The following is a 20599-nucleotide window of genomic DNA, read 5'->3' on the forward strand; positions in this document are numbered from 1 at the left end:
ATTTTCTTTAGTGAAAGAAAGGAAAACTTTCTTTGGCATAGTCATACAATGTAAGACTTTAACAATAGAAAAAAAAGCTACTCATAAATCCAACTACACAGAAAATCTCAAAGCATGCTAAATGAAGAAGCCATCTAAAAGGGATTCCATATTGTATGATTTTATTAAATTCTCAAAAAATACAACTAATCTATTATAATAAAAAGACAGATCAGTATTTGCCTGGATCTGGGTTGGGGCTTTTATTGGTTGCAAGAGGCACATAGGAACTTGCGAATAATCCTATATATTCTGAATTTTAACTGTGATAATGGTTATGCTGGCATAGGCAATTGTCAAACTTATGAAAACATACTCAAAATATGTGTATTTTAATGCATGAAAATTATACCTCACTACAGAAGGTTTTGGAAAGAAATGGCAACCCACTCCAGTATTCTTGCCTGGAAATCCCATGGATAGAGGAGACTGATCGGCTACAGCCCTTGAGGCCGCAAAAGAGTCAAACATGACTTAGCTACAAAACAAATAACAGGAGATTTTACTATTTGTCTTTTGTTTTTAGCTTAATTCCACTTTAGTAAAAAACAAAACAAAACAAACATATTTTTAATTATTTTACCCTTTGAAAAATTTTTGGATCTCACTTTTTGTATAATATATGATCAGCCTTGAAAAATGACCTATAAGTGCTTAGAATAAGGTGTATTCTCTAGTTTTGAGAGGTATGTTTGTTAAATCACCCCACTCAAATGTTCTAAATATTTAGTGACTGCTTTGCTTGTTTTGCTCTATAGTTACTGAGACTGAAAAAAGGTGTTTCGGTTACTGTTGCCGGGTAACAAAGTACTTCAAAATCTAGTCACTTACAGCAACCATTTTATTTTGCATAAATATCAACATATATTTTTCTTTCAGCCCCAATTGTATTTCCTCACTTCCTTTCAATCCTCATGACAGCATTGCCCAAGCCCATTAGGCTTCTGCTAATAACCTCCTTCACCCCTCTAGCTTCTGCCTGTTACTTTGTTCCAAAAGCAATGTCATGTGTTTTAGGTGGCATCCCAAATTTGGGCCATTATGGATAAAGATGCTATGCATATGCATATACAAGTTGTTCTGAAACAAACACTTCAGTTGTCTTCAGTAAATACTTAAGCTAAGCTAAGTCGCTTCAGTCGTGTCCAACTCTGTGTGACCCCATAGATGCAACCCACCAGGCACCTCCGTCCCTGGGATTCTCCAGGCAAGAACACTGAGTGGGTTGCCATTTCCTTCTGCAATGTAGGAAAGTGAAAAAGTGAAAGTGAAGTCGTTCAGCAGTCCGACTCTTTGCGACCCCATGGACTGCAGCCTACCAGGCTCCTCTGTCCGTGGGAGTTTCCAGGCAAGAGTACTGGAGTGGGGTGCCATTGCCTTCTCCAGTAAATACTTAGTAGTGTGTGGTAATTATAAGTTTGGTTACTATTGCTGCATAACCAAATTTCCAACAAAACTTACCATCCTAAAACCCCTTTTTACTTTTGCTCACGATTTCCTGGAGTTGGAAAGGAATTTGGGAAGCGCTCTGATTTGTACTGTCTTGGAGTCTCATCAGGTTGTAGCCCAGTATCAGCTGGGCTGACATCATCTGAGGACACAACTGGGCTGCGGATACAAGATGGTTCATGAGGACAAGCCTGGCAACTGGAAGGTCACCTGGGTTGAACTGAGTGACCAGAGACCTGCATATGACCATCTCCACACGATGAGTGTCTCAACAGGGCAGACTTGCCCTAAAGCAAAAGTCCTCAGTGATTTCACAGGAGGCTGCATGTTTTCCAGACCTAGTGCTGAAAGTCAAGCAACTTTATCTTAACTCCCTTCTGTTACTACAGAGTCGGGCATGACTGGGAAGGCTTGGCATGCATTCATGCATTGGAGAAGGAAATGGCAGCCCACTCCAGTATTCTTGCCTGGAGAATCCCAAGGACAGAGGAGTCTGGTGGGCTGCCGTCAGACACGACTGAAGTGACTTAGCAGCAGCAGCAGCATTATAACTTACTAGGAATTCACAAAGGTCAGCAGAACTTCAAGAGAGGAGACACATTCACTTCTCAGTGAATGTAACAGCAAAGATTATGTGCTGCTGTTCAGTCGCTCAGTCGTGTCCAATTCTTTTCTATCCCCTGGACTGCAGCACGCCAGGCTTCTCTATCCTTCACTATCTTCCGGTAACTCATGTCCCTCTGATCATTGCTATTTCTGCAGGAAACCAGACCCAGGTGCTGCCCCAGTGCAGCGACTCCCTTTCTGAACCAACAGGCTCTGCAGCCTCAGAGGAGAGTGCCCCCTACTGCTCAGGTGAGGGTCCTACAGGACAGAAGACGCTTCTCGTCCGCAGCCCCCCACCACCCCCACCCTGCCTGGGTACCGCCCCATTGTCCAATTTCTCTCTCCTCAGACAGCAGACAGCTCCGCCTGGTAGATGGGGGCGGTCACTGCGCCGGGAGAGTGGAGATTCTTGACCAGGGCTCCTGGGGCACCATCTGTGATGATGCTGGGACCTGGACGATGCCCACGTGGTGTGCAGGCAGCTGGGCTGTGGACAAGCCCTCAATGCCACGACATCTGCTCACTTCGGGGCAGGATCAGGACCCATCTGGCTGGACGACCTGAACTGCACAGGAAAGGAGTCTCACTTGTGGAAGTGCCCTTCCGGGGCTGGGGCAGCACGACTGCAGACACAAGCAGGACGCGGGGTCATCTGCTCAGGTCTGGGCTGCACACTGTCCGCAGGAAGGGGGAGGGGTGGCCCTGGAAGAAAGGAGTCTGAGTCCTGAGGGATAGATGCTGAAAGGACCAGAGAAGAAGGCTTCCTCCCATGGAGCCTATGTTTCCAGCAGACGTGAAGACTAAGTGCTTTCACTTCCTTCTGCAGCAGCTGAGAGTCTGGTCCTTTGTTCTCAGCAGTGTTTCCTGGTAGCCGTTTCTTGCGGTTTCCACATGAAAGCAGGGCTCTCCTTCAGTTCCCTGTGGTAGTACAGTCTGGTGATCCTGTTGACATTGTAATGAAAGCACAGATTTACTCTGTTCAGTTCTATATCCTAGGAGTCTGACAAGGGTCTCCGTAGACCAACACCCCAGTGTCCACAGGGTTGCGTTCTTCCTGGAGGCCCTGGGGAAACTCGTTTGCCAGTCTTTTCTGGTTCCTATGGCCTCATTCCTTGGCTTGGAGCCCATCTTCTTCTTCAGACAACATTCCCTCCCCTGACCATTCCTCAGTGTCTCATCTTCCTCTAACCACACTCAGGAAGAGTATTCCAATTTAGGGATAATTAGATTGGGTTTATATGGTTAATTCATAATATTGCAGGTTAGTTTCACCATCCCAAGCTCCTAAGTTTCTTGTCTTAATAATGTCTGTAAAACCCCTTTTGAAATATAAGGCAACATTCACAGGATTGAAAGACTGGAACATAGACATTTGTGGGTTCACTGTTCTGCCTGTTTCTCCACTACCCACATCCCTTTCACATGCTCTTTTACAGGTTTTATCAGGAAACAAGGCTCAGGGCCCTTCCCGCAGGTGCCTATGTTGGTCTTTCTCTCTGTTCGTATTCACTACATCATTGTGGTAGAAATAGAAAGACAGACATTAATGGACAAAGTCAAGTAAAAGGGAGACAGATTTCAGTCTTGTCACCTAGTGGTATCTCCTCAGCTGGGTCAGGGGTGAGTGTTCACGATTTCTGGGAAAGAGGAAAACCCAGAGCACTGGGGAAAGCTCACTGTGTCCTGTCTCCTCTCTTTCAACCTTAGAGTTCCTGGCCCTCAGGATGGTGAGCGAGGACCAGCAGTGTGCTGGGTGGCTGGAAGTTTTCTACAACGGGACCTGGGGCAGTGTCTGCCGCAACCCCATGGAAGACATCACTGTGTCCGTGATCTGCAGACAGCTTGGCTGTGGGGAGAGTGGAACCCTCAACACTATTGTTGGTCTCAGAGAAGGTTCTAGACCCCAGTGGGTAGATGGAATTCGGTGTCGGAGCACTGATACCTCTCTCTGGCAGTGTCCTTCTGACCCTTGGAATTACACTTCCTGCTCTCCAAAGGAGGAAGCCTATATCTCGTGTGCAGGTGACTTGCTGTCTGTTTCTCTGTGTCTGTCCCAACCCTGTAGGATGTCAGTAGTGAGATTTTATATTTTAAAATATCTAAGAGATGAGTTAAAGTTGGGTCCACAAAATGACGTTAGGATGGAGCTAATTTAATCCACATTTCAACCTTGTTATTTAGAGTTTTAATTTGGATATAATTCATATAACATTGTTTTAGTTTCAGGTGTTAAATGTAAAGCTTATATATTTCTGTATATTTGGTAAATGATCACCACAATAAGTCTAGTAATATCCATCATCATGTATTCAGTAAAATTATTTTGATTATGAGGAGGAATTTTCTTACCAACTTTCAAGTATATAATACAGATTCATGGTAGTCACCATGCTGTACATTACATCTTCATGGAATTCCACTTTAAACTGCACGTTTGTACCTTTTGACTACCTCCAACTGTTTTGCCCACATCAATCCACCTCTGGAAACCACCGAACTGTTCTCGGCATCTCTGAACCCCCTTTTTTTGGTATTGATATTAAGATTCCACATATAAATTAGATCATATGGTATTTATTCAATTAGCATAATGCCCTCAAGGTTCATCCATGTTGCTACACATGGCAGGATTTCTTACTTTTTGTTGGCCGGACATACGTACATATCACATTATCCATCAGTGAAGACTTACGTTGTTTGGCTATTGTAAATAATGCTGCAATGAACATTTGGTTGCACAGTTTTTTCAAGTTGGTATTTTGTTTCCTTCAGATAAATACCCAGAAGTGAAATGATGAACCATATGACAGTTTTATTTTTAATTTTTGGAGAACCTCAATACTGTTCTCCATAGGGGCTGCATCAACTCAACATTCCCCCCTCCCCGCCCCGCCCAACTGTGCACAAGGCTTGCCTTCTCTCCGCGTTTTCACCAACTCCTGTTTTTTCTTGTCTTTTGGATAAAAGCCATTCTAACAGATGTGAGATGTTACCCCATTATAGTTTGATTTGCATTTTTCTGATGACATAACATTGTGTGCCTTTTCATGTACCTCTTGGCCCTCTTTATGTCTTCTTTGAAAAAAAAATGGTCTATTCAGGTCCTCTGCCCATTTTTAATCAAATTGTCTGTGGTTTGCTTTTGCTATTGAGATGTATGAATTCTTTAAGTATTTTGGATATTAACCCTTGTCAGAAATGTAATTTGCAAATATTTTCCCCAACTCCATAAATTACCTTTTCATTTTGTGACCTTTTCCCTTTGTTGTGCAGAAGTTTTTTAGCTTTCTGTAGTTTCAATGCTTATTTTTTTCTCTTGTTGTTTTTGCTTTTGGCATCAAACCCAAAATATCCTCATGATGATTGATGTCAGGACCTTTTCATCCTAATTTTACTTTAGGATTTTTTAAATAAATTTTAAAATTTATTTATTTTTGCTGTGCTGGGTCTTTGTTGCTGCATGGGGTTTTCTCTAATTGCAGTGAGCAGGGGCTACTCTTCATTGCATTGCACAGGCTTCTTATTGCAGTGGCTTCTTTTGTTGAGGAGAACAGGCTGGAGGGCACTGAGCTTCAGTAGTTGTGGCACTGGGCTTGATAGTTTGCTGTTCCGGGCTCTAAAGCACAGGCTCAACAGTTGTGGCGAACGGGCTGAGTTGCTCCGTGGCATCTGGGATCTTCCCTGGATCAAGGATCACACTTGAGTCTCCTGCATTGGTGGGTGGATTCTTTACCACAGCCACAAGGGAAGTTCCCTCTTCTAGGATTTTTATGGCTTCAGGACTTATGATCAAGTCTTTAATCCATTTTGAGTTAATTTTTGTGAATGGTGTAAGAGTTTTTCAGTTTCATTCTTTTGCGTGTAACCATCCAGCTTTCACAACACCATTTTTGAAGAGACAGTCCTTTCCCAATGCTATAATCTCTACTTTTTGTCATAAATTAATTGACCACATATATTGGGTTTATTTCTGGGATCTCTATTCTGTTCCAGTGATTTTTGTGTCCATTTTTTATAGCAATACCATACTGTTTGATTAATACAGCTTTGTAATATAGTTTGAAATCAGGAAGCACGACCCTTCTGTCATTCTGTCTCAAGATTTCTTTGGCTAGTCACTTTTTTTTGTGGTTCCACACAAATTTCAGAATTCCTTGTTCCATATTTGTGTAAATTTTCATTGAAATTTGGATAAGGATGGTAGCAATCTGTAGGTTGTTTTGTGTAGTGTGATCATTTTAACAATATTAGGTCTTCCAATCCATGAGTGCAGAATATCTTTCAATTTATTTGTACCTTCTTTAATATCTTTCACAATGTGTTAAAGTTTCAATAGTGTCTGTTTTGACTCTTCCTTCAGATTTGGATGTTCTTATTTTCTTTTGCTTGCTTGATGATTCTGACTAGAACTACCGAAACTATGTTGAATAAAAGTGATGAGAGTAGGCATTTTTGCCTTGTGTTTGATCTCAGAAGAAAAGCTTTCAGCTTTTTACAGTTGAGTAGGATGTTTTGCTGAGGGTTTGTCATATGATATTTATTTTGTTGAGGTATAATCCCTTATATCTACTTTGTAAAGACCTTTTGTATCATAAACAGCTGTTGAATTTTGTCAAATATTTGTTCTTCATGTGTTGAAAGGGTATGATTTTTGCCTTTATCTTATTTGGTGTATCACATTGATTTAATTGTGAATATTGAACCATCCTTACATCCTTGTTGGTCTTGGTGTTGTTATTATTATTGTTGTTTTAGTCATTAAGTTGTGCCTGATACTTTGTGATCCAATGGACTATAGCTAGCTAGGCTCCTCTGTCTTAGATTTCCCAGGCAAGAATACTGGAGTGGGTTGTCCAGTATTCTCTTCAGGTATCATTGAATTGGTTTTCTAATATTTTGTGAGGATTTTTGCATCTATATTTATTTGGGATATTAGCCAGTATTTCTTTTCTTGTGGTGTCCTTGTCTGGTTTTGGTATCAGGATAATCTCGGCCTCATAATAAATGGCTCTGTAAGTGTTTCCTTTCATCCTTTTTGGAAGACTTTGAGAAGGCTCCAGTGCCTCATACCATTACACTGGGAATTGGAATTCAACAAAAAGTGGTTGGTGGGTGACAAATAGTCAAACCATAGCACCTTACTTCCTTCAACATTTCTCTCTCTCTTATTCCCCACCTTCCATACACACCCCATTCAGGTATACCTTGATGATATGTTGGGCAGTGCCTGAAATCTACAAATGATATAATGAGATAGATTAAATAAATGAGATAGATATTTCAAAAGCAGAGATTTGTCCCTTTCCTTGCCTCTGTTTCTTCATATCTTTGTCTTTTCATTCAAAGGCCAAAGTAGTGTTAAACTATTGGACTTTTATTTATGATATTTTTTCAACAATAAAGCACCATAAAATGGGTTGTGGTGAAGTCTCTAACCCTGAAAGTGAGCAATCACCTCACAGAGGCCCTGCCATCATTTTTTGAGCGGTTCTCTGCATGAAGAGGGTAGCAAGTTTGGTAGGATGATGTGGAAAGAATACACAAGTTCTCATATTTTATGACAAGAGCCATTTACACTGCCATTTTCTTGTGTTTTTTGAACTTACGTGTATTTCTTTCACTTACAATTCTTTTGTGTCTTTTTTTTTGGTTAATTTTGCTTCCTCTAAATACAAATCTTTCTTAGAAAATTTATTTGAGTCTACTGCACACATTTCTGCCTTACTAGGTAGCTATTTGTTTTTTTTTCCCCCTGACTTTTACTATATATTCCCTTTTTAAAGAGTTTTCTCTCTTTACAGCAATCTTTGCTTGACCAATGTCATACTGAATAACACATAACAGTAGCTTAGAATTTATTTAATAATTGTCCATTGAAAATTGCATAAGTGGGGCTTCCCGGGTGGTCCAGCGGTTAAAAATCCACCTGTCAATGCAGAGGACATGAATCTGATCTCCCATCCAGGAAGTAGTAAAGAACCTGCCTGCCAGTGCAGAAGATATAAGAGATGCAGGTTTGATCCCTGGGTCTGGAAGATTCTCTGGAGGAGGGCATGGGAACTCACTCCACTATTCGTGCCTGGAGAATCCCATGAACAGGGGAGCCTGGCAGGCTACAGTCCATTGGGTCACAAGAGTTGGACACAACTGAAGAAACAGCACACACATGCACACACTCCAGGAAGATTTCATATGCCATGGAAAAACTAAGCCTGTGCACCACAACTAGAGAAAGCCCACGTGCAGTGCCAAGACCCAGTACAGCCAAAAATAAATTTAAGAAAAACTTTTAAAAAATCACGTAAGTGGAAATTTGAATATAAATTAATTCTGTGCTTATGTACTAATTATTTTTTATATGCACCATTATCAGAAAACATTACTATTAATTTATATTTGCTTTACTATTTTGCTGATTACTGTGAATTTAAAGAAATTCTATTTCACTGAATTTTATTCATCTACGTATTCATTCAATAATATTTATCAAGCCCCATCATGGTATTTAGAAAAGCTTCTCCATGCATTCTTGTTGAACGGTGAATGTGCAATCACCATCCTAATAGCAGAAACATGGGGTAAATAAGATATGCAGGTCCTTGCTCTAGTGGAACTTTCATTCAGGGGTATATATGTGTGTGTATTTGTCGTGGAATGTGGACATGATAAACAAATAAATACTTAAAGGTATTTCAGATAAGATATCTTCCATCATCGTTTATATTTTTTCTCTAGAATGTTTAAAATTTCATCTATTTATAGGAACTCTCTACAAATTAACACCACTTACTGCTTTTCTTAAATACTTCTGAAAGTACCCCATTTTTTGCATATGTCTTTAGGGTTGTGTATGTGGTGTGGTTATATGATCAAATATACTATGTTTTACTTTTATGAATTCTGCCTTTAATGCAGTGTTTCAGATGCCATTCTTCATCTCAAATAGCTTTTAATCAGATTATTTTCTTCGAGGATATAGGAGGTTTTTTTTTTTTTTTACAAAAAATTATTTCTTTTTTTTTTTTTTTAAACTTTACAATATTGTATTGGTTTTGCCATATATCGAAATGAATCCGCCACAGGTATACATGTGTTCCCCATCCTGAATCCTCCTCCCCACTCCCTCCCCATACCATCCCTCTGGGTCGTCCCAGTGCACCAGCCCCAAGCATCATATTATTTTCTTCAAATAATTTTATAATTTGAGTAAAGAATATCTATAACCTTCAGTTCAGTTCAGTCGCTCAGTTATGTCTGACTCTTTGTGACCCTGTGAATTGCAGCATGCCAGGCCTCCCTGTCCATCACCAACTCCCAGAGTTCACTCAGACTCACGTCCATCAAGTCAGTGATGCCATCCAGCCATCTCATCCTCTGTCATCCCCTTCTCCTCCTGCCCCCAATCCCTCCCAACATCAGAGTCTTTTCCAATGAGTCAACTCTTCGCATGAGGTGGCCAAAGTACTGGAGTTTCAGCTTTAGCATCATTCCTTCCAAAGAAATCCCAGAGTTGATCTCCTTCAGAATGGACTGGTTGGATCTCCATGCAGTCCAAGGGATTCTCAAGAGTCTTCTCCAACACCACAGTTCAAAAGCATCAATTCTTTAGCGCTCAGCCTTCTTCACATTCCAACTCTCACATCCATACATGACCACAGGAAAAACCACAACCTTGACTAGACGGACCTTTTTTGGCAAGTAATGTCTCTGCTTTTGAATGTGCTATCTAGGTTGGTCATAAACTTTCCTTCCAAGGAGTAAGCGTCTTTTAATTTCGTGGCTGCAGTCACCATCTGCAGTGATTTTGGAGCCCAGAAAAATAAAGTCTGACACTGTTTCCACTGTTTCCCCGTCTATTTCCCATGAAGTGATGGGACCGGATGCCATGATCTTCGTTTTTTTGAATGTTGAGCTTTAAGCCAACTTTTTCACCCTCCTCTTTCACTTTAATCAAGAGGCTCTTTAGTTCCTCTTCACTTTCTGCCATAAGGGTGGTGTCATCTGCATATCTGAGGTGATTGATATTTCTCCTGGCAATCTTGATTCCAGCTTGTGTTTCTTCCAGTCCAACATTTCTCATGATGTACTCTGCATATAAGTTAAATAAGCAGAGTGACAATATACAGCCTTGACATACTCCTTTTCCTCTTTGGAACCAGTCTGTTGTTCCATGTCCGGTTCTAACTGTTTCTTCCTGACCTGAATACAGATTTCTCAAGAGGCAGGTCAGGTGGTCTGGTATTCCCATCTCTTTCAGAATTTTCCAGTTTATTGTGATCCACACAGTCAAAAGCTTTGGCATAGTCAATAAAGCAGAAATAGATGTTTTCCTGGAACTCTCTTGCTTTTTCAATGATCCAGCAGATGTTGGCAATTTGATCTCTGGTTCCTCTGCCTTTTCTAAAACCAGCTTGAACATCAGGAAGTTCATGATTCACGTATTGCTGAAGCCTGGCTTGGAGAATTTTGAGCATTACTTTACTAGCATGTGAGATGAATCTATAACCTTACTGAATCTGAATTTATTTTACTGTGTGTGATGTTGTAATATCATCAACATATACAGATTACATTTTAGATACCTGATAATTTAGTTCCTCACCAAATAAATATACATTATTTCATGATTTCATGGATATGACACCAAAAGAACAGGCAAAAATAGACAATTTGCAACATATATAAGGAAATCCTAAAACTCAAGTGCAAAACAACAAGAAGAAAAAAAACATAATAACTCAATTAAAAAATTAACCAGAGACTTGAATGGACATTTCTCCAAAGAAGATATAGAAATAGCCAATAGGTATAGGAAAATATGCTCAACATTATTAGTCATCAGGGAAATGTAAATCACAACCATAAGAGATATCATTTTACACCTCTCAAAATGGCTGTGATTAAAAAAAAAAGAAGAAGTTTTGGCAAGGTTGTGGAGAAATTGAATATCTTCTGAGTATTTATCCACATTAGATATGTAAATTTAATCTCAATAAAACTATGACCAAAAAAATTTATATGATTTATGGTGACATTTCTTCATTCTTGGTATTGTTAACTTCATTTTCTCTTTGTTCTCGTTAGTATTGCTCAGTGATTATCAGTTTTCAAGGAGCCATGTTTGAAAGGTTTTCCTCTGTTTTCTCTATCATGCTTACCTTGGGCTTCCCTGGTGGCTCAGCAGTAAAGAATCCACTTGCAATGCAGGAGTCTGCCTGCAATGCAGGAGACCACCTGCAACACAGGAGATGCAGGTTCAATCTCTGGGTTAAGAAGATCCCGTGAAGAAGGAAATGGCAACCCTCTCCAATATTCTTTCCTAAAATCCCATGGACAGAGGAGCCTGGTGGGCCACAGTCCATGGAGTCGCAAGAGTAGGACTTGACTTAGGGGCTAAACCACCATCACTACCACCATCCTTACCTTCTTTTTTAAAATTAATTTTTGTTCTTTTCTTTGTTAATCCCAACTTCTGTATCCTTTAGGCTTTATTTTCTCTTCTCCTAGTTTCTTAAATAGAAGCTTACATGTTTTTTCATTTTCAGCCTTTCTTCTTTTCTAAATCTAAGGTATAAATTTCCCTTAAGCACTACTTTAGTTACATTAGAAGAATTTAGTTATATCATATCTTTGCAATCACTATTTCACAATATTTTCTAAGGTTTAAATTTATTCCCAGACCCATGTACTGTTTTGGAAGGGTGTTGCTTAATTTCTCCAAATAAGGATGGCTAACTGTATTTTCTTATTAATTCTTAATTTAATTACACTGTGGTCAGAGTAAATACTCTGTATAAATTCAATTATCTGAAGGTTTTTGTCCTACCATATGGTCATTTTTGATAAATGTTCCTAGTGCATTTACAATAATCTGAATTTTTTCATTATTGGGTGCATTGGTCTTTATATGTTATTTAGCTAAATGTGTTGATTGTGGTGTTTTACATCTACTATAGTCTTCCTTCTTTTTTGTATGCCTGGCCTGCATGGTATTGAAAAAGATTTGTTAAAGTTCCCCCAGGTTGATTGTTATTTTATCTATTTCTTCTTTTCATTCTGTCAAGTATTATTCTGTATTTCAAAGCTATGTTTCGATATCTTCCCTGGATTCTGATATCTGTAATATCTTTATTAAGGGCGTACCACTGTATGATCATGAAAATATCCTCTTTAACTAAATTAGCACATCTTCTCTTAAAATCTCCTTTCTGTGACCTTGCTATAGCTACTGCAGCTTTCTTATAGTTAGTATTCACATGTGTCCAGGCTTGCTAAGTCGTTTCAGTCATGTCCAACTCTTTGCTAAGGACTGTAGCCAGCCAGGCTCCTCTGTCCATGGGATTCTCCAGGCAAGAATACCGGAGTGGGTTGCCATGCCCTCCTCCAGGAGATCTTCCTGACCTAGGGATTGAATGTCTCATATGTCTCCTACATTGGCAGTCAGGTTCTTTACCACTAGCACCACCTGGGAAGCCTAGTATTCACATAATATATATGTTTTCCTCCATCATTTTACTTTTGACCTTTCTTCGCTCTCATATACAATGTGACTATCTTGCAGGTAGCATTTACACAAATTTTGTTGGTTTATCAGTTAGTGCTGCTGCTGCTAAGTCGCTTCAGTCGTGTCCGACTCTGTGTGACCCCATAGACAGCGGCCCACTAGGCTCCCCCGTCCCTGGGATTCTCCAGGCAAGAACACTGGAGTGGGTCGCCGTTTCCCAGTTAGTAGAGGGGCTTTAATTTGAAGTATCTAATCCATTGTAATTAGATTGCAAATCCAATTACTGATATTGTTGGGTTAGTATCTACCATTTCCTTTTTTTTAAATTAAATTTATTTATTTTAATTAGAGGCTAATTACTTTACAATATTGTTTTTGGTTTTGCCATACATCAACATGAATCCACCACGGGTGTACACGTGTTCCCAATCCTGAACCCCACTCCCACCTCCCTCCCCATACCATCCCTCTGGGTCATCCCAATACAGTATTCCATTTCCTTTTAATTGACCCATGTGCTTCATGTTCCTTTTTCTCTCCTTTTTTCTTTCTTTGGTATTAAAAAATTTATTCCAGATTTTCCTTTGATTTTTTGCAGCTTTACTAGATGTGGAGGTTTTCATAGACTTCTATCCATTTAAAAAATTCTTAATTATTATATCTTCAAATATTACTTCTGCAGCACTGTCTCTGTTTCTCTTCTCCTCCTATTCCCCCGCTTTTTCCTTCTCGTCCTTCCCTTTTTCCTCCTCCTCATCTCTCTTAGGACTCCTCTAAGACACTAATTCTGTGTTCAGTTCTGTCTAAAATTCTTTTAAACCTATTCATTCAGTTCTTAATTCTAGATATTTCATTTTCAGTTGGCAACTGTTCCTTTGATTTTCTTATAGTTACAATTATTTGTTAACATTTTTCACCTACTGATTCTTTCCTTTCCTCTTTTCCCCCTAAACACATTGTTCATAGTTAAAATCCTTATCTGCTAAGTCCAGCATATCTAGCATGTGTGTCTCTACCTTCTCTTACCTTCCTTTTTTCAATTTTTAAATTTGTCATGTCATCCATCTGTTTACATACCATGCAATTTTTAACTGAATGAGAAAAATGATGCATAAGAAAATAAGATATCCCAGATACATTTTCTAACACCTGAAAGGATTCATATTCTGTTTTGTTAAGCAAGTGGGAGAAGGGGTTCAGACCACCCAGATGTCTAAATACTAGCTAGGGTTGAGCTGTAACAAGTTTGGGTTGCAGTATTTGTAGCACTCAGTCTACCTCTGATTTCTCTGCCCCTGTGTTATGGGCTTTTAGAGTTTATAATTGAAAACCTGAATGTTTTGGTAGCTCAGCAGTCAGGGGGATGAAGGAATATCCACTCTGTTTGCAAGGTGTTTGATACAGTTCTTTGGCCTCCTGCCATTGACAGCGTGTTTACTGGGCAGATATTTGAGGAGAAAATCTGCTATATGAGAGAGGCTCTCAAATCTCCAGTTTTGTCACTGCAGCACCAGGTAACCCCCAAATCATGCAGGCTTCTCTGTCACATTTTGATCCATTAACCCCGGCAACAAATTGGGAAATTCCCATAAAGAGAAGCTTCAGATCCTTGGTTAACAATGAAATGATCTCCATTCTTTAGAATTTTAGCATGTCTAGTTCATATCGTGTCCACAAATGTCTAATATCTTCATTTTTTATCTAACATTTTATAGCATTTAAAGTTGTATCCAGCAGACCACTGGCCTGCTGTGAACCCCTCCATTGGAACCCTTCTTCATGAAAGTATAAAATTCTAAATTTTATTCTCTACTTCATCATTCACTTAAAATGCAACACTGAATAGACATCATTTAACCTTTCTTTACATTGCTTTTTATATATTAAAGAAGAACAACACAGTGAGTCTGTCAGTATCGTTTGTTCAAATGCTTTCAGAGCAAGAATTTAACCTATTTCTGCTCTATGGTAAAATTATAAATGCATAATATTTTCCCCCTGGAGAACAAATAACCCCTAACTTTGAATAATAGTGATTCCTGACACAAAGTGCAAGAAAAGATAATATTTACTTGAGAGAAGAAGCAGCATTCCAAGATTCCCAGTGGAATCTGGTCAATGTCAGTCAATATCACCTGAGACATTTCTCGTGCAAGGTTGCCCAATCCACTCAAAGAGATCACATTTTCTTAAAACAAAGTATCCAGATCTGGAGTCTGAAGCTTAGAGCCATCAGTGAAATATTCTGGGGCAAACCAAGACATCTCAATGTCCATTTGTTTTTCAATTCTGCATGACTGTACCAAGGAGAATGATTCTAACGATAGAGGATTCATGGCTGCTACCTAGGGCTTCTGATGAGGCCGGGTCCTGACTCCATTTCCTTTAATCTAATCCCTTTAACTTTCAGGTCAAGGGCACCAATGTGTGTGTGATTTATAAGGAATCCATTCAGCAGTCAGCCCATACCTGTGACTCTGAACTCATTCAATTGCTTCTGGTAGAGATTAACATTTCTTTTAAGTCTTTCTCAGATGCTGTGCAGAACTCTACAAATCAGAGGTTAACACTTCTGTCTCACCCTACTCAGTTGTGTAATATTTCCTGTTTTTGCCCATTTTCAATGTTATTATTCTCTTATCACTGCTGTAAGAAACCAGACTCAGGTGCTGCCCCAGTGCAATGACTCCCTGTCAGAACCAGGGGACTCTGAAGCCTCAGAGGAGAGCGCCCCCTACTGCTCAGGTGAAGGTCCCACAGGACAGAAGACCTTTATCCCCCTTGTCAATGCCCCGTTATCCTATTTCTCTCTCCTCAGACAGCAGACAGCTCCGCCTGGTGGACGGAGGAGGTCCCTGCGCCGGGAGAGTGGAGATCCTTGACCAGGGCTCCTGGGGCACCATCTGTGATGACGGCTGGGACTTGGACGATGCCCGCGTGGTGTGCAGGCAGCTGGGCTGTGGAGAAGCCCTCAATGCCATGGGGTCTGCTCACTTTGGGGCAGGATCAGGGCCCATCTGGCTGGACACATTGGGCTGCAGAGGAAAGGAATCCCACGTGTGGAAGTGCCCTTCCCGGGGCTGGGGAGTGCACAACTGCAGTCATGACAACGATGCAGGAGTCGTCTGCTCAGGTATGGTCAGTGTATTGCCCTGTGATGGCAGAATGAAAAGTGCCATGGAAGCTGGTGTCCGATCACTGGGGCAATAGGATATAGATGGGCTAGAGAGGACTGAGACAGACCCGTCCTCTGTGAATGCACAAAGCTTCTGTGGGTGATGTGCTTCATTTACTTTCCTGCTGTAAGTCTCTGCTATTTCTTCTCCAGTAATCTTACTGACATAGTAGATTAAACTATTCCAATGAAAACTGATCTTCATAATGAAGATGAAGATCAATCACATGAGACAGGAATTGATGGATTTGTGCCAAATTGCAAGTCTCTTTTGAAATTTTAGATGTAAATATTCATAGGCCTTTGCAGGTAAGACCAGAGAACTTTGGATGAAGTGCTCTGAGTCATAGGTTCTCCTTTGATTGTTACTATCAGAGATTCTCTGCCCATTTTTTCTTTTAAGACATCTGTATAGGCCAAAACTTTGGAAGAACACTTAGCCATACACTGACAAGTCAAAAGTGGAAGTAATATAATTTCTGTGTTTTATGGTAAGAAATTATATAGTTTATACCTGATGACTTCAATGATTTAAGAGAATTGAATTTGGGGGTTTGTTTGATATGAATAGGAGTAATGGGACAGATGTAATTTTTGAAGAAGGTAGAAGAGAGTTATGGCAGCTGGGAGGGAGAGGGACTGTAATAGGAACTGAAAAAGGCACATGTGGGGTGTTCTGAGCAGCACTGATGGTCCAGGAGTGGTGTGGAGGATGCTGTGTGTGCCTAAGAAAGCAGGATGTCTGTACAGCAAGAGACCAGAGAAGGATATATTTTTATTATATTTAATATCCTTATCAACTGACATCAGCCTTCTATTCCACAAACTTTCTTGCAGTTTTCACACACATAATCTCCCACACAAATTTTAAAATCAAATAGAAAACAAAAAAAGTCTTAATTTGTCTCAGAAGAGTCTATCCTTATGTGTATAAGACTTTTTTGATTATTCAGTGTATATTCAAGCATTTAACATATATCAGGGTACATAAAACAGCATATAACAAATATTTCTTTCATGTTCTGCCTAATCTGTAATCTTCGGGGTTAATATAGCAACTAAAAAGTATTGACTGAAAATGCTTTAATTAGAATGTGTTGCCTATGAGCAAACTCCCAACCAGACCAGACTAGAAGTTCTAACCTGTGTCTCTCTGGGGAGATGAGAGTGATAAATAATAAAAGGCAAGCAGACCATCTTCTCTCTCACCATTGTATAAGTGGTCAAGCTGATCCTTCAAGTCTTTAATTTCTTTTAGGTCTTTTCTGTTCTTTCCTGTTTTTCTGTAGTAGATTTTTATTTTGTTAGAATATTCTTTCTGAACCTTCAAAGTTCACATATTTATATAATCAGAATCCTTTACCAGAAAGAATTTCACCATATACATAAATTATCATGAGCATACTTTGAAACCAGACAAGTGTGTTAAATAAAGTGTTTTATGTTGTGGGTTTCTTTTTTACTTGGATTACCTTCCTCTACCCAAAATATGGTCCCTGAAGTTCAAACCATGATCATGAGTTTTTTCTTTGGTCTCTCTCTCAGTTTCATACCCCACCCACTCCCCATTTAACCTACTACACACCCTACCTCACTCCACTCCTACAGAAGTTCTTCCTGTTCAGAATTTCCTTTGCACCCATTTGTGGTTCTTAAGATTGTTTTCTCTTGTCTGCAGTGGGAGAAATGGGAAAGGTGGCAGGGTGAAGTGGTTGATGGGAGGAGCACAGGGGATAAAATGTGTCAAAAACTTGTTGGACAAATATTTCCCCCAAATATTCTATCTTTCATCCATATTGAGGCTTTTGCAATTTGAAAATTTCTAAATTATGTATGGCTAATTTGCTCTCTGGGCTTCCCTCATAGCTCAGTTGGCAAAGAATCCACCTCCAGTGCAGGAGACCCCAGTTAGACTCCTGGATTGGGAAGATCCACTGGAGAAGGGATAGGCTATCCACTCCAGTATTCTTGGGCTTCCCTTGTAGCTCAGTTGGTAAAGAATCTGCCTGCAATGTGGGAGACCTGGGTTCGATCCCTGGGTTGGGAAGATCCCCTGGAAAAGGGAAAGGCTACCCACTCCAGTATTCTGGCCTGGAGAATTCCATGGACTGTATAGTCCATGGGATCACAGAGAGTCAGACATGACTGAGTGACTTTCACTTCACTTCACTATTTGCCTTCTGCTCTCTTCCTCTCTTTCTTTATAGCATGGTAGCTATTTCTCAAGAACCCAAATAGGAAAGGAAAAAACAGCATATAGACAGGATTAAAATACTTTAACTCATCTTCACTCTTTAGCATTTCCTAAAGTTCACATGTCTGCTGCTGCTACTGCTGCTAAGTCGATTTAGTCGTGTCTGACCCTGTGCGACCCCATAGACGGCAGCCCACCAGGCTCCCCCGTCCCTGGGATTCTCCAGACAAGAACACTGGAGTGGGTTGCCATTTCCTTCTCCAATGCATGAAAGTGAAAAGTGAAAGTGAAGTCGCTCAGTCATGTCCGACTCTTAGCGATCTCATGGACTGCAGCCTACCAGGTTCCTCCGCCCATGGGATTTTCCAGGCAAGAGTACTGGAGTGGGTTGCCATTGCCTTCTCCATCACATGTCTAGTATGAAGTAATTAAAAACCTCAGCTGTTTTACATGCTCCCACTGAGAACTCACTCTCTCCCAGGTTCTTTGATAAATTCTAAGCTTTCAAGAAAGATGGCTATGACCAGCCCCTTCTCCTATGACTCTGAGCTTTCTTCCTATCCAAACTGATTTCTGGACAACTTTCCAAAATCAGGTCACCTAAGAAATTCTTGGAATTTTTCACTGTGAAAAATTTTAAGAAACATGTGTGAAATCTTGTTATAATGTCTAGCTTTCCTCCTGTTAAGCCAGAAGTCTGTCTACTGTCATTGCTCACTCACAGATCCAGCCTGCATGATTTTCCTTATCTTCAGAGACTTAAGTGTTGTTTCCTGAGAGAAAACTGGCCAGTATTCTGGCCCCAGAAATCTCAGGATGGCCTTCTAACCTTGTGTGGCTCTTAGTCCTCTAACCTCTTGAGGCCCATGGATCTACTTCACTCTGGGTTAGTACAGCTCTGAACCTGAGCCTGGTGCCCACTACAGAGCAGTATCCTTGGGCTCTGTAGTTTCCAGGCCTCTAGATGAGGAATTTGCATTCCTAATTAACCTCAAAATCCATGTTTTTGGAAATCAGCCATTTCAAACTGACCCTGAAAATCCTTCAGGGTTTCTTTTCAGAAACTTGGTCTTGAAAATACTTGCTCATGAAATTCTGAAAATAACTGTCCAATTCTCTTTCCAGGCACCACTCCTGGAAAAGAAAAATTTTCACGTTATTGCCTGTGACATTGTTTCCAATTGCCAAACCAGGTCTATGGGCACTCATAGACCTGGATTTCTTGTTGTTGTTTTCTTAGGATTTGTGCGTCTGGTTGGAGACGATGGACCCTGCTCAGGACGAGTAGAAGTACGTCCTGGAGAAGACTGGACCCCAGTGTCTGATGGAAACTTCACACTCCCCACTGCCCAGGTCATCTGTGCAGAGCTGGGGTGCGGCGAGGCTGTGTCTGTTCTGGGACACGAGCTCTTCAGAGAGTCTGATGGCCAGGTCTGGGCTGAAGAGTTCAGGTGTGAGGGGGAGGAACGTAAGCTCTGGTGGTGCCCCAGAGTGCCTTGTCCAGGGGGCACTTGTCACCACAGTGGAGCTGCTCAGGTTGTTTGTTCAGGTGAGATGCAGGTCAGGACTAACCTCCCTGCACACTCTGTTCAGGTGAGAAAGTCATGTGATTTTGCTGAAACTCTGTCTTCTTCTACCAGCATACTCAGAAGTCCGACTCATGACAAATGGCTCCTCTCAATGTGAGGGGCAGGTGGAGATGAAGATTTCTGGACGATGGAGAGCGCTCTGTGCCTCCCACTGGAGTCTGGCCAATGCCAATGTTGTCTGTCGTCAGCTCGGCTGTGGAATCGCCATCTCCACCCCCAGAGGACCACACTTGGTGGAGAGAGGTGATCAGATCTCAACAGTCCGATTTCACTGCTCGGGTGCAGAGTCCTTCCTGTGGAGTTGCCCTGTGACTGCCTTGGGTGGTCCTGACTGTTCCCATGGCAACACGGCCTCTGTGACCTGCTCAGGTAAGAGACAGGGAAGGGCTATTGGTACTTAGGATGCTCCTGGAGTGAAATGTCCCCAAGAGCAGAGAGTGAGGGAAAACTGGCTTTGGAAGATGTTTCATGATGAAATATGGTGCTCCTCATTGTTCACTCATTTTTCAGGTTAGGGCAAGAAGTGTGAAGGGGAATAATATATTTTAAAGCAACATTGTTATTGACATATGATCATAGAAGACAGTGTATAAGCAATACGTGTAGACTTCAGTCATGTACCCAGAGCAGCAAAGAGAACATTCCCAGCCCCAAGAGTCACTGTTGCCTCCAATAACTGGCCTCCCTCCTCTCCAGGGAAAACTGCTTATCTAACTTCTACTATCATAGAGTGTTTTATCAGTTTTTGAACTTTATATAAAATGATGCAGTGTGTTTTCTTTTGTGTGTGACTTCTTCGACTCAACATTATGTTTAGGATTCACTCATGATGTTGTTTATAGCAGTACTTTATTCATTTTTATTACAGTAGAATATTGCTTTCATTGATAACATGGCCATTGATCCATTCAACTGATGTTAGAGATTTGAGTTGTTTCCTGCTCTTGACTATTATAAATATGCTGCTAGAATGTAGCATGACAATGACTTGGGGCACAAATATATGTTACTTATTTTGTGTGTTTAACACTTGGTCTTTTCTT

At 40.6% G+C, this 20599-nt stretch overlaps 1 protein-coding gene across 1 annotated transcript in view; it reads left to right on the forward strand.

Moving 5' to 3' along the window:
* The first annotated feature begins 1660 nt into the window (after positions 1-1660).
* LOC113893404 (antigen WC1.1-like) overlaps positions 1661-20599 on the forward strand; it is a 29918-nt gene continuing 10979 nt past the window's right edge. Inside the window, 10 exon segments of the mRNA XM_027543406.1 lie at positions 1661-1693; positions 2305-2536; positions 2539-2698; positions 2700-2741; positions 3767-4130; positions 12718-12731; positions 15327-15343; positions 15417-15731; positions 19208-19516; positions 19608-19925. Of these exon segments, the coding sequence (XP_027399207.1) occupies positions 1661-1693; positions 2305-2536; positions 2539-2698; positions 2700-2741; positions 3767-4130; positions 12718-12731; positions 15327-15343; positions 15417-15731; positions 19208-19516; positions 19608-19925 (1804 nt within the window).

The sequence above is a fragment of the Bos indicus x Bos taurus genome, chromosome 5 (genome assembly GCF_003369695.1).
Source record: "Bos indicus x Bos taurus breed Angus x Brahman F1 hybrid chromosome 5, Bos_hybrid_MaternalHap_v2.0, whole genome shotgun sequence".
Taxonomy (NCBI): Eukaryota; Metazoa; Chordata; class Mammalia; order Artiodactyla; family Bovidae; genus Bos; species Bos indicus x Bos taurus.